Genomic DNA, 14,226 nt, shown 5'->3' with positions numbered 1-14,226 from the left:
GTGGCTCAGGTTCCTCCCTGTTCCTCTGCTCTCCCGGGCAAAATATAAGGCAGAGCGCTTTTTGACTCCGTTGTTTTGTCTCGTAATAGGTTGAGCCTTCTGATACTATAGAAAATGTAAAAACTAAGATCCAGGATAAGGAAGGTAATTCAAGATGCGTGTATCATTCTCTTCTCTCTTGGGCTGATGCATGTCTCACGCAGATGTGATTGTCTGCAGCAACCTACTGCTTCGTTATAGAATGTCCTAGTTCATATCCCCTCGTTTAATCTTGATTTATGTCACCATTAGGCATTCCTCCTGACCAGCAGCGACTGATTTTTGCTGGTAAGCAGCTAGAAGATGGACGCACACTGTCTGACTACAATATTCAAAAAGTGAGTAGGAAAGGCTGAACAGAGTGTTCGTAGTACCACCTAGAGCTGGTGCTAACCTTTGCTGTTGAGCCTAAGAAATGCTTCAGATGGATTCAGCCTAAGAAATGCTTCAGATGGATTCAGCCTAAGAAATGCTTCAGATGGATTCACCTAAATCAGTTGGTGTAGGGGCAGATAGCACTTTGACCAGGGAAGTGCCGATGCTGGGACTAGAACTGACAGTTGCTGCATCCCAGTCTGTAGTTTCAGGTCAGAAGACAACATTTCTAACAGCTTTCACGTTCAGTGCTCCCCTTCTGTCAGCTCTGGCAGTTGGCACTGCCTGCTGAGCTGCTTTGGGGGGGGTAATGTGAAAACCCCTTCTCCCTGATTAACCTGACAGTGAGGCCAGTGAGCGCCACTAGAAGGGAGGAGCAACGAATAGCTGTCACTTAGGCTTGAAACTATTCTGCAATTGTAGTTAGAACTGAGGAATAGAGTGGCAACAGGTTTTACAGCTGTTGAACCTTCTGGGGTTTGGGATGCAGCATCCCCTCTTCTCTGGAGCCTGTTCATTTGCAGACCTAATAGCTAATAATCCTTTGAGAGCTTTCCCAATTGCCTGGCGCTTGAGATCTACTTTCTGTAGAGAAATGAAAAACCCTGCTTAAATGCTACTCTTGTCCTGAGAAAGCATTTTGTCTTACTTCATGTGCTTTACAAATAGGAATCAACTCTTCACCTTGTGCTGAGACTTCGTGGTGGTGCCAAGAAAAGGAAGAAGAAGTCTTACACTACTCCCAAGAAGAACAAGCATAAGAGAAAGAAGGTTAAGCTTGCAGTGCTCAAGTACTACAAGGTATGTAGAACTAACTCTAGGAGAAACTTGATGAAAAATTAGCTCTCAGGAGGAAGGACATGAAGCCTGTGACTAGTCTGCATGCAGCTTGGCGTATTTAAAGTCCTTCTCTTTGCAAACACCCCACCTCTTAAAATAGGAGAGAAACTGACTGTTGCAGTCAGGTGCTTCCAAACTTCGCTTCAAGAAGTTTGATGTAGTAACTCACAAAAACTACTCTGGCAAAGAAAAATACTCAAAAGTACCACCCGTACTAAAAGGTGGCAGGTATATCTGAGATGTTGTCTCTTTGCCCTTCCCAGGTGGACGAGAATGGCAAGATCAGTCGTCTGCGCCGGGAGTGCCCCTCTGAGGAGTGTGGAGCTGGAGTCTTCATGGCAAGTCACTTCGACAGACACTATTGTGGCAAGTGCTGTCTGACGTACTGCTTCAATAAACCAGAAGACAAGTAAATGTACTAGACAATAAAAATCTGAAGTTCTTTACGGTTTAAGGATTTATTTCTGCTTCCTGTGGCACTGTATTTCCTCTCTGCTGATAAGTGAGAAAAATCTGTGAAGCTTTGGATGCTGACTGCCAGCTAGGATGAAATATTTTGACTCTAGCTGAAGCAGTGACTCCTCCCAACACTCTCAGCTAACCTTAGAAGTGGTCTCTTTAAATGTGAGAGTAGAAGACAGCGCAGTAGTTCTAATCTGGAAAAACAGGAGATCAGGAGGTCTGAAGTCATGTCTACAAGTGGGTCAGTGCTAGAGAAAAGGGGAGCAGAGTCCTGCTAACGAAATGCAGGCTACATACTGAAAAAATTGTGTAGCAGCACTGAGGGGGAGAAAAGATGGCTCAGCTGTTTTGAAACCAAGACATACTCATCAGAAATATTTATACTGTGATGGTTTTAGACAGGTGAAGTGCTTGCAGTTAATTGTAGTTTATCCCATGCTCCAACAAGGTAAGGATCAGAAATATTTATACTGTGATGGTTTTAGACACGTGAAGTGCTTGCAGTTAATAGTTTATCCCATGCTCCAACAAGGTAAGAGGGTTGCTTGACAAAATTTAAAGAGCAGAATGTTGTTACGTAAACATCAGATACAGAGAAGCTCGTGTGTATCTCTGAAAGTTCATTTAATGTTAAAGAGTTGAAGGCCAGCCAGGAATAATGCATGTCCTTTAGTGTTAACGTACACAAATGGGTTTTAAAATCCTGGATCCCAGGAAGTGGTCTGTTGAACTTCTTTTTCTTCATAACAGATAATTTCATCTCCAATATTGAATTCTATATCCTTGTCCAAACTCAATCCGCAATCCATACCCGTTTTTATTACCTGGACATCATCTTTATGATGCTTCAGTGATGATAAAGATCCTACAAAGAGAAAGCATGTCAAAGAAAGAGCCCACTAACATCAGAGCACAGAAGTGTTTTGGTTTGCCCTTCTTGCAGAATTAATGCTTCACCAGGCAGGCAAGCAAGAAAAGGCAGGGACTGTGAGCACATGCAGCTGACGAAGAAGTCAGACACCAGTCCTTGCCAGCAGGCAAATGCTGTGATGCTAGTGCTTTCCTACCATTGCTGGTGGTTAGAAAAAGGTCTGGGTAACAGGACAGTGACATTTTGCAGTGCTTCTCTAGCTGGAGCAGCTCCATCCTGACTAGCATAGGGGGCTGCCCGACGAGCAGATGTGCACCTTTTGCAGTAACTTCACGGGGAACGAGCGGTGTCTTAAGGCAGAATGCAAATACTTGTTTTTATGGACAATTACACTTACCTTTCCAAATAACATCCCCCTTACGGATTAACTTAAATTTCATTTTTTTGTCTAGCAGCCCCTTCTGTACTCTGCATCCAGCTACTGGAATTTTGTTTTTTCCTACTGTCACAGAGAAAATGTTGAGAACAGAAGCTTCCCCTAAAAGAAAGAAAAATGAAGTTGTATGAAGTACGTGAGAATAACAAACTGGCAATAAGTAGAAGCAAGCTACATGCTTCTACTTGTCAAGCTTTGTAACAATACACAAAAGCAGCTACAGAGAAATACAAAATATTTGGTACAATAGGAACACTTCATTGGAGAATAAACTTCAGGCTGCATTGCGAACCAAAAATGTAGCAGTCAGTGAAAACTCACCTAGTGTATTCTCCTGCACAGATGGGGGTAGCCTGCTATTTAGCTCTTCCTTCAAGTCTTCAATAAGCTTGTAGATGATATTGTGAAGTTTAATTTTTATTCCCTTTTTAGCAGCCAGCTGTTTAATACTTTCATTGGCTTTCACACTGAATCCAAATACAACACCTGATAAATAAAACAATCAGCAATCGATGACTACAAGAGATCACTCAAAGCGAAAGTGCCTGCTGTGTCTGTTTTGTAACGCTGACCTTGCAGCACAGGTTAGAACTGGTGGTCAGCGAAACAAGAAACAGCTTTTTACCACTGCTTCCCTTTTAAGGGGGGACAATTTGCTTCTCCCACTATTGCACATTGACTGCTACTATAACCCTGTATCAAAACACATGGCTCAGAAAAGCCCTCCTAGAAAGTTCCCTGATGGCAGAACTGGAGGAATCGAAGTAGAAACTAATGCTTACAGACAGCTCACCAGAGCTTACCTAAAGGCACAAGGACTGGGAAATTTTGGGGCTGGGAAAAAAAAAAAGCTTGCATGTCCAAATGAAGCTGGAAGTAAACTCTGTATCATTCTCATCCACCTGTGGGCTATGGCAGGTCCAAGGACCCCACAGCCTCCAGAGCAGGTGAGAATTACAGCGTACAAACAGGAACAACTACTGATGGGGTCTTCCCACTTACCTCCCTGAGCAAAGGCAATTCTTTTGTAACCTACTTTTCTAGCTTTGCCCTGTTTGAGTGAGGAGTCAGACTTTAACAATTCAACTACTGGCAACAGCTTGTCAGGAGTCCTTCCATTTTCATGAGATTTCTAGCCTTCCCCCACCTGCACCACTGTTCAATGTTAAAGGAAACGTTTCTAAGATACCTGTAAGTTTACATTATACATGCTGCTAATTACTAAGAAAACAAACCCAGAATGAGACCTCCCCATTTCAACAAGGAGTTTGTACTAACTGTAAATTGATTTTTACATATGTGCTCACCATTAAATGCTTCAGCAAGACTTAGATCGGTTTCACTGATATCTCCGATTCCAAAATGGATGATATCCAATTTACATTCATCGTCGGCATTATAGCTGTCCAGAATGTTCAGAATAGCTTCAACAGATCCATCTACATCACCTGCATGTATAAATGGAAGTACTGTTGGCTTCGTACACATCAAAGTAACACTGAAGTAGCACCAAGTAAACGATGACAATGTGCTATGCAACATAAAGTCTTTTGACACCTATCATTCTTTCTACGTTTTCAGTAATACGTTAAAACACATCTAACAGGTCTATTAATTCCAAAAATGAACTGAATAAATAGACAGGACCAGAGGCTCCACATCTGCTGTCATTTTCAGGTCAAGTTTGCATAGTTTTTCAGCTACTACTGTCACTGCTTGTGTATGACTGAAGGTGAGGTCAAAGCGAGCTCCTCCTGTCCCACTTTAACTGATAGAGAATTGTTCTTGTCCTCTATTTTGCTGATGCAGTACTGCTGCTCATATAGCTTGTTTTGTTTTTTTCTTTTATATACTTTAAATCTACATATATATATGTATACAGGCACTTGTATGGGTTTTACTCAGGAGTTCCTGGGTTGGGCTCATAAATATTCCTATTGCTCAGCCCTGCTGGAAGCGCATCCTTCTGACCACTGGATGTTTTCTGACGCCCCTCCCCTTACTGAGAGAAGTTCAATAATCTGTTCAGTGTTAAATTGATTAAACTTCTGGTAACAGAAATGTTGTTAATAGTTTAGGGTCATGCTTCAGACTGAGCATTTGAGAAGCACAAAACCAATGGAGCAGTAAACAGAATAGGATGGCACCTTTAACAATTACTGACAGCACATTTTTGTCCATCTCCGTTCTCTCTTTAGGCCTTGAAAACATTAGATGCTTATTGGCCTTGTACAGCACCGCCTTCCTCTGTCTCCAGGTCAGATGGGCTAGCTTCTGTTGCTTCTTCTCATATTCCATCCTGTGTTCCTTTTGCTTTGCTTCAATAACTTCCTCATCCCTTTTCATCCTTTCCTGCTGTTCAACATAGGTTCTCCAAGCCACAACTTCATGTGCTCTTTGCTGGGCAGGAAGGGACAGAAACATTACCGTTCAAAGCACCACATCAGAAAACTCCACGTTAATGCAGTTTCATCCTTCTGCATCTTCTCTACAGGCTCGCTCACTTTCTTTCACATTTAACAACAGATTTTGCTACAAGGATGGCAGAGAATGAGCACAATAGCTGCCTCCCTGGGCTACAACATGACTGAAGGCCTATTTTTATCATATCTCTGCATTGCAGAAGAGAATTATTGTTCATTCTTTCATGCGGTATTTGTCCAGCTCTCACAACACCTATTTCAAGCTGTATTCTATGCATATTCTTTTGACAGAAACTAGTTCTCTCGTTCTAAAATTCAAACACCAATACCATTAAGTGCTGGATTATTCTCCAGGTAGGGTGATAGTGTGATTGTGTAAAAGAGAAAAGTCTTCTGAGCTTTAGAAAGGGACCACATTAGAACAAATCCCAGATTACCCCCGCAGAAGCCATTCAGGACTGCAGTCACTGCAAACAAAGCATGGGGGAAGGCAGGATGACCACGAGAAGCAAAAGCATCAACCAAAGGCAGCTCATTTTTTATTCCAGAGGCAGCCTGCTTACTTCATGTGATTGTAAAGCAGGTTAGTCTGGGTGCATGGAGATGAGGAGAGGACAGCCCGGCAGAGGAGAAATGGAAGCAGAGGCAAAGAAAGAGGCAATATGCAAACCCTCCTTCCTCTTACAGAACACCTAGCTCAGGTCTCTTAATACCCATGCTCAGCCTTTGTTTTTCATCAGATTATCCAGATTATTTAGAATGAAAGCTATCACTTATTTTTTACTCAACTCCTTCCCATCCACCTCACTGCAGTATAGGTTTTCCATTAAACAGTCCTTTCTGTACCTCAGATTCTACTTCAAGGATTTCATCTCCGGCCGAAGGGACTTCCTTCCAGCCCATGATTTCCACTGGGATGCTTGGAGAGGCTGCATCTACAGCTTTGCCGTTCTCATCAAACATGAAACGCACTTTTGCCCAGGTCTTCCCTGCAACCAGAACACAGCCTTTTCTCAGAGTTCCTCTTTGGATGATGGCTGTGGTAACTGGACTAGTGAAGAGCAGAGAAAAATAACAGACAAAACTAAAGTGACTCTTCTCCCCATTTTCCCGGTTGGCATAGGTAAGCAAACAAAACAGAACATACTTGTGACCGATCAGAGGTGGAATATTCCTGTGACACATTCTATTAGAGCGCTAATAAAATTTTAAAGTGACTTGCAAAAAGCCCCAAACCTGTACTGTACTGTTTTCATTTCTGCAGATCAACACAAAACTTGGCATTTGTGAAATCAGCAAGAGACTGACTTTACACATTAACAGACCCCCACCAAAACAAGAAACCCCAAACCTCAACAACTTTCTAGAATTCGGTTCATATTTAAGAAGGGCAGAACACACCTTATTTGCAGAGAACCTGCAAAAGCACTACGGTATTTAAAAGAGTAAAACGTCGCATTACACACAATTCGCCAAAAATTGCATATGTATTATATTATATTAACTTCATTGTTTCTACTTTTTAATGACATTTTTAAGACACATCTGTTCTAGCATTTGAAACTATTTTCCTGTGCTTACAGGATTTCATCAGTCATAAAATGAGTTTTGCCCTATGGGTTTATAATCTTTTTCTGGCTCTCATGCTGTAGAATAACGTTACAACGCTTTAGTTACCAACACTGCAAAGAAACTGTTACAGTTTTATCTAACAACAACAAGTTGGATGTTAAACATAAACACTGAGGTATAAGCCACCTGAACAGTGTCTCTGCATTGTTACACATTGCTTCATTACAGGTGTAAAGGCGGTGGATTTACTTACCCTTTCCCTTTGTCTTTGCGAGACTCAATTACGGTCCCCTCCACCAGACCTGTGGAATCTGCCTTCAGTTCCAACATCTCTGCTAAAGCAACGGTTGCTTCTGCTAAAACCATGAGGTTTTCACCCTGTATAATACCCATACACACAGAAAAGATAAATAATAAAGGAAGTGCCAAGTGCCCAATTAAAGTAAGATCAGAAGTTGAAATCTTCGTGCCAGATTCCTCCATTTAATGCAGAACTTCTAACAATGCCATACAGTCGTAGAATCGTTTAGGTTGGAAAAGACCTTTAAGATTGTCAAGTCCAACAGTGCAGATGCCTTTGCCTTCAAGGCAAGACAGCACTGAAATAACAACCTATTAAGACCACTGTTCCAGAAGGCACAAAACATTAGGAAGGACAGTTTCCTTGCTTCTCTGTTCATAACATCTGGGTTACAAATGCAGAAAAAGACCTCGCAATATTCTGCAACAAGTATATTAGGAATGCAAACTAAAAAAAAAAAAACACCAAAAGACAAACCCAACTACAACTTCCCCCTCCTCCCCGCAAAAAACCCCAACCCAACAAGCAAACAAACTACCTAAACAGCCAAGCTGAAACTTGATCAACAAGTATATTAGGAATGCAAACTAAAAAAAACAACCAAAAGACAAACCCAACTACAACTCCTCCCTCCTCCTCCCCAAAAACCCCAACCCAACAAGCAAACAAAATACCTAAACAGCCAAGTTGAAACTTGAGGACATCTACTACACAGTCAAGACTCCAGGACATCAAAGAGAAAAATTGTTGGGTCTGTTTTCTTTCCCCCCCTCCTTTGTTCTAATTGCATTTTATTTTTGAGAACAGATACAACAAGCTAGCTGTCAGTCAGCAGTTCCAGATCTACAGGAATTAAGGCAACAACGTGTGCTACAGAGGTGAATGGAGAAGCTATTTTTAAGTGTAAGGACATGACTTCAAAAGGTCTTGAACTTGCCTGAAGCTTTAGAAAAATTACTTGGGATGCATTTAGAAAGATAGCAATAAGGCTAAGACACTGATGCATCCGTCTGGACAAAGCAGCTTTGGCTACCACAAAACTACAAGTAAGTACTAAAGTTCAGATTTTAGTTCAGTTTTTAATTATCACTTGTCTGCAAGGATAAGATGGTAAATCTCACGTAAGACCATGACAAAACTATGTTCCTGTGATTAGACATGTGTTACGAAAATATTTATTTACCCTCGTTACAATTTCTCCCTTCATGCGTAGTATTATCACCAACTTTGATTTTGGACTCATTTCATACAACAAGCAAATATATGAGGAAATAGCAATTAGGATGAACCTGAAAAATATCCACTAGATTTCCAGAAGAAAAATGAGATTATATTGTTCACTGGAGGGCTGAGCCTCAAAATGTGATAGGAGTACATTTCAAATCATTCTGGTGAGAGCCAGCAGCACTTAGCTCATGGTAAGATGTCAAATACCAGGAAGATAAATGCCCAAGATAAGCCGCCAAATAAAAATGCAGCTGTATGCACATATTGGATGCCCATGAAAAAACATCATTTCTTCTACCAAAACTTTACCTTGAGCGCAGAAATATTTACAGCTTGAACATCACCTCCAAACTCTTCACAGACCACATCGTGAGCCAGCAATTCCTTCTTTACTCTTTCAGGATCAGCTTCAGGTTTGTCACATTTATTAATGGCGAGGATAAGAGGAACTAAAAAGAGAGAAGAAAACCCCTTCATTACCAACCTAACCCAAACTTGCTGCTACTAGCACAACTGCAATAAAAGGTTAAAGCAGGTTATGACCACTTAGAACACATCATCTCACGTGGCACCTACTCCCTGAGCAGCCATTGAGATCTGAGCTACCATGAGTAAGCTGGAGGAGTTATCCTAGTAAGGAAGGGGAAAAAAAAAAAAACAACAACAATAACCCTCCCCCCATCTCACGTGGCACCTACTCCCTGAGCAGCCATTTTGATCTGAGCTACCATGAGTAAGCTGGAGAAGTTATCCTAGTAAGGAAGGGGAAAAAAAACCCCAACAATAACCCTCCCCCCTGATGAGTGCTTTTCTCACAAACCTGCAAGCGCTGCTAAAATATTAGTGGTTTAATATCTTTATGTATTACTGCAACATTCAGTGCGTTTTCAAACACCTTCCCAGGGGAGAAGGAACAGGACTATGACAGTTACTTCCCAAGTTCTGTGGATTCCAACTCAAGGAGTTTCTTTTGAGAGGTGAATAAACACTCGCAAAGCATTCATTATTTGAGCATAGTAACACACATCTTGTACGTTAACTTCGTGTACTGGGCTTGCCACTCACTTCAAAATGTAATGTTACGAAGTTAAAACACCGTACCTCCCGCGTTTTTAGCATGTTGAATGGATTCTATAGTTTGTTGCATCACTCCATCTTCTGCCGCTACCACCAGTATGACGATGTCAGTAACATGGGTACCTCTTGCTCGCATGGCTGAAAAAGCTGCATGTCCAGGAGTATCAAGGAAAGTTATCTTTTCCCCAGAAGGCAAATGCACTGTGAAGAAATGTATATGGTGCATTTTAAAATCAGCATTTCACATAGCTTTATTTGACCTATAGTAAATCAAGAATCACTCTCTTGGAGAACTTTTTTAATAATAATGACATATTTTAGAGAGATAGATAACTGTTGGCATGGAGGTCAAAGGTGCTTTTAATTCCTCAGGAAAGAAAATGCGTCCTGGGATCTTTCAAAATCCTAAGGAGTCTAAATAGAATTTCAGCTGCACAGACAATCCACTTCGAAGTTCCACCCATGCATTTGTGACAGTTATCACAAGTTACAATTTCCTTTCTCACTGCTCACATATAAAATGTTTATGTTGCAACATTTTTCCCCAATGAACTGGAAGCAAGTCAGCCCACTGTGTAAGATGGAGAGTAAACCCATTTATCACGTGCGCGTACACTTGAATCATACCAAGAAAAGCACCAATGTGTTGTGTAATGCCTCCTGCTTCCATTGATGCCACCTGAGTTTTTCGTAGGCTGTCAAGTAAGGTTGTTTTCCCATGATCAACGTGGCCCAAGATAGTAACAACCGGGGGCCGTGGGGTTAGTACTGCTGGGTCTGCAGGAGGCCTGCAATTAAAACAAAAACGTGTTTTGTAAATACCAAAAAAGTTCACCAAGCGACACGCATGCCCGCTATGGCTGAGGAAAAGCCATTTACCAGAACTCAGTGATGAACAGGGGAGCCTAGCTTCTCCCCACCGTGGATCACAAATCCTAGCTACACCACACAGCCCTCTTTCTGCTGCATTACAGCAATTATACAGCAATTTTATTAATACAGCAATTCAGTATATCAAAGAACTGTCTTTTCTTCAGAAAATGACACAGAAAAAGCTCACCTGAAAAGAAATCAAAATAGTAAACTTTACCTTTTAAATATTATCAAACTGTGACTACATCAGGTATTACCAACCTACCATCAGCACAAAGAAAACACAGTATATGAAAAACACCTGCAGAAACAAATAGGATAAAAAGAGCCAAAAAAGAACAGTTCACAACTTACCTTTTCACAGCATCTGTGTTTTCTCTTTCTTTTTCCTCTTTCAGCTTTGCCGATTTGTACTTCATTCCTGATTTTTTAACAATTAGCTTGATATGGTCTTCATATAAGATGGAATCTGGTTCTAGTGAATCAAGGTCAACGTCTGTGTATAGCAGCGCTTCATAAATATGATCTGTGGACAAGATAAAAGACATCTCACAACTACATCCACAAAAACGTGCGGGACAAAAAAGCCCTCACTTCATACAGTTTAAGATTTTTTCATTAGTACTTTATACCGTGCTAATAAGTTTCATTCACAAAACATTTTTCCTCCAGCTAGATTTATCTCAAAGTTTCTGTTACGCTACATACTTGCAGAGAAGAACTTGATTCAGAAAGATTTACTGAAAATGACTGCCTCATTAGGTGCTACGATCTTATTTTTCACTCAGATTTTCATAGCTTACTTGTCCATTAACTCCTAAAAAGAAAACAAATGAAACTCATCTAAACCAAAGAGCAAAGAAATGATTCAAGGAGAAAGGAAATTTGATAAATCTGTTCATATGTCACTTTCTTTGGTAGCCGAAACACAGAACGTATTGCAGTAGTCAAAAATTGTTACATGCTGACCTAAGTATCATTGCAACTCTATCTCAGAAACGGACAGCAAGACGTAACAGACTTTTCTCCTTCTCTCCTCATTGCTGAGAGGGAAGTTTGCCAGAAAAAGCAACCCAGATGGATAAACAGAGAATGGAGATTGGTATTACACCGGTATGGAATTATTTCAAACATCAATAGTCAAAACATGCTAATGACCCCCCTAAAACATCATTGAAAACTGGTCGAGCTGAGCCACTCTACAGCCATGGGGTTGAAAGAACGAGCCTGCTCCTGTAAGCCAGTTGTCAGGGCAGTCACCTAAAGAGAGGAGTGTTTCCAGACAAGTCTGTGCACTCCCAGTTAATCAAATTACCGTTTTAATGAAATACGTATTGCTCCTGAATCCAAGACTCCAGCTCCCAGGATTGGATTATGGGCTAAAGCTCTTTTGTGCCTTCTCTCTTTAGCCATGAATTCTTTACTTGCAGGGTCCAGCTTCAACAAACCAGGGTGCAGTGTTTTTCCTTCCAGAATAATTCAGCACTTCAGAAACCCAGTCACCAAGAACAGCCTACGTGGATCTGAAGCCTTTCTGATGGAGACGGAAGAGAGTCCCGGCTTCTTCACATTAAAGCACCTTGCCTGGTAATCTGGATGGCCCAACTTTTTTTCCCCTTTAGTCTGCTCTTGTGTCTACCAACATTTTCTCTGGTATGGGTACAGTCTACCTTGCTAAGGGAGGGATTAGCAACCACTACCTGATGCCATCGTAGACATCTTTGCCTTTACCACTCATGAAAGCGGCATTTTAACTGTGTCATTCAATGTCAAACAACAGAGCAGGCGCTCACCTATGTCTTTACCCATAGCTTGTGCAAGTTCCTCAATAGTCATCTTCTGCCTTATCTCCACTTCACCTTTTGACAGTGGTATCTTCTTTTTCTTCTTTTTTGTCTCCTACATGGAATTAGACACGTATATAGGAACACATAGCTGGCATAAACTAAGAAATAATAAAAACAGTATTAAAGAGACAATGGTCTCAAGCCATAGGATGTAAACACATATTTTTTACTGCAATGTTAGTGAACTACAACAAATGAATGACTTTAAATATTCAGTATGATATGTTAAGTGTATAACATACTACACTTTATCTTTTTTCATTTTTAATTTTTCAAAACAAGGAAAAAATAAATCAACAAAATAATTTTCTTTTTTGTTTGTAATGATCTCCTCCTGCCTCTGCAAGATTCACAATGCTGCTGCTATAAGCACTTTAAGTCAGTATTTGAGAGGGAGTCACACTACAGTCATAGATTAAGTACATTTTGTCTTATAATTTTATAATAACTTCTCTATATTCATTAATAAAGCTCCTTTTTTGTAATTAAAATGCTCAAACCGAGCTCTTGTGCTTTGAAATTTCACATAAACCCCAAGATTATTGGATTTTGTTAATTACCTCCTTTGTAGCTAGATGTCTGTGCTGCGGTAAAGCAATACTGATTAATTTGTCTTTTTGCCAGAACTGCGGATACAGAAGAACGGACCACACGGGGTGTGCAGATGACTGCACAGGCTTCCATTGTGCTCTGTAAACTTTTCTGTAGGAGAGAGTACGCAGCTGCCGGCAAGCACCACGTAACTGGACCAGATTTTCAAACTTTAGTATCAACCCTCGATTCATTTCCTCACTGAAAATACAAAGGACACATTGAAATCAGTCTCAAAGCTGAAAGATTCTCCTTCCCACGATAATCCAGACAGGAACACAAGGCACAAATGTTTCAAAATAGGCTTTTTAATGCTGAAAAAGTTGAACTATTTAGTAACTTGTCCAGTTTTTCAGTTTAAGTGCTTCACCTTTCTCCACTATCCCATTGCAGACACACAGATCTGATCCACTAATATCACCACATCTTACAAATCTTTCACCTATCTCCACTGACCTTTAATATAAACTACTAGAATCCCCATTTCAGGTTCTTTCTACCTAGAAAAAAGGGACATTTGCACTCCTCATGTTATACTTATCCAGGTGCAACCTACCTCTCTAAGCCAGTAAAACACATCTGCAAAATGCAGCTTACATGAGCGCATGGGGAAAATCTTTTCAGTAGGGCCAGCTGTGACAGGACAAGGGGGGATGGTTTAAACTAAACCAGGGTAGGTTTAGACTAGATATAAGGAAGAAATTCTTTACAATGAGGGTGGTGAAACACTGGAACAGGTTGCCCAGAGAGGGGGTGGAGGCCCCATCCCTGGGAACATTCCAGGCCAGGTTGGACGGGGCTGTGAGCAACCTGATCTGGTTAAAGGTGTCCCTGCTCCTGCAGGGGGGTTGGACTAGATGACCTCTAGGGGTCCCTTCCAACCCAAAACATTCTATAATTCTATGATACCACCACCAAAGGTCAGTAGCATCGTGTTGTCACATGGACAGAGACGTCCTTTGAGGCTAAGCCCTGGCTTAGCAATTAAGCTTTCCAAGACACTTCTGTCAGATGATCCCACATCTTGTTTTAACCATCTTAACTTTGTTTTGAGTTATTTTGCTAACTATTCTGTACAATGGTTTCCTATTTGAACCTCTCTTCTTGTCTGGAGCTGCCTATTTTGTCTTTCTGCTCAGTGATGCCTTTCTCTATACCTGCTGTGTCTTCTCTCAAAGGTGGCTTTGCACCATCTCCCAGGCAGCTCCAAGTGAGTGAAATGCTACCAATTCCTCTCAGAATGACTGCGGTCCCCTTAAAAACTCTTCTGTATCCGGATACCTGCAGGAAGC

At 41.0% G+C, this 14,226-nt stretch overlaps 2 protein-coding genes across 5 annotated transcripts in view; one reads left to right on the top strand and one right to left on the bottom strand.

Moving 5' to 3' along the window:
* Window positions 1–1,700, top strand: part of RPS27A (ribosomal protein S27a) — a 2,643-nt gene extending 943 nt beyond the window's left edge. The window contains exons 2-5 of the mRNA XM_009640786.2: window positions 90–144; window positions 292–377; window positions 1,084–1,215; window positions 1,518–1,700. Of these exons, the coding sequence (XP_009639081.1) occupies window positions 90–144; window positions 292–377; window positions 1,084–1,215; window positions 1,518–1,667 (423 nt within the window). The 3' untranslated portion in view covers window positions 1,668–1,700. The remainder of the gene's footprint in view (window positions 1–89; window positions 145–291; window positions 378–1,083; window positions 1,216–1,517) is intronic.
* Window positions 1,701–2,267: 567 nt separating this feature from the next.
* MTIF2 (mitochondrial translational initiation factor 2) lies at window positions 2,268–14,220 on the bottom strand. Of its 4 annotated transcripts, XM_009640604.2 has the most exons (14): window positions 14,092–14,220; window positions 12,904–13,135; window positions 12,290–12,395; window positions 10,851–11,022; window positions 10,251–10,411; window positions 9,648–9,824; window positions 8,856–8,995; window positions 7,272–7,396; window positions 6,293–6,497; window positions 5,171–5,423; window positions 4,331–4,471; window positions 3,345–3,509; window positions 2,985–3,125; window positions 2,270–2,581 (listed from the first exon to the last, which is right to left on the bottom strand). In XM_009640604.2, the coding sequence occupies exons 2-14, from the start codon at window positions 13,126–13,128 to the stop codon at window positions 2,412–2,414; spliced, it is 2,181 nt and encodes a 726-aa protein (XP_009638899.1). In that variant the 5' UTR covers window positions 13,129–13,135; window positions 14,092–14,220; the 3' UTR covers window positions 2,270–2,411. The 4 variants fall into 4 exon arrangements, with proteins under 4 accessions (XP_035751999.1, XP_035752006.1, XP_035751996.1 ...); XM_035896103.1 differs by lacking the exon at window positions 14,092–14,220 and having other exon boundaries at window positions 2,269–2,581; window positions 12,290–12,441; window positions 12,904–12,979; XM_035896106.1 differs by lacking the exons at window positions 12,290–12,395; window positions 12,904–13,135; window positions 14,092–14,220 and adding an exon at window positions 11,205–12,256 and having other exon boundaries at window positions 2,268–2,581.
* Between the last annotated feature and the right edge of the window lie 6 nt (window positions 14,221–14,226).

The sequence above is a fragment of the Egretta garzetta genome, unplaced genomic scaffold (genome assembly GCF_000687185.1).
Source record: "Egretta garzetta isolate BGI_Z169 unplaced genomic scaffold, ASM68718v1 scaffold200, whole genome shotgun sequence".
Taxonomy (NCBI): domain Eukaryota; kingdom Metazoa; phylum Chordata; class Aves; order Pelecaniformes; family Ardeidae; genus Egretta; species Egretta garzetta.
The sequence above is the reverse complement of the archived record's forward strand: the minus strand, read 5'-3'. Positions and strand labels throughout refer to the sequence as shown.

Coding starts and splice junctions, on each gene's coding strand:
- MTIF2 (XM_009640604.2), bottom strand. CDS start 13,128: ATGAATCGAGGGTTGATACTAAAGTTTGAAAATCTGGTCCAGTTACGT. Junction 9,825..10,250: donor ACACATTGGTGCTTTTCTTG/GTATGATTCAAG, acceptor ATTTCTTCACAG/TGCATTTGCCTTCTGGGGAA. Junction 3,126..3,344: donor TGTGCAGGAGAATACACTAG/GTGAGTTTTCAC, acceptor TCTTTCTTTTAG/GGGAAGCTTCTGTTCTCAAC.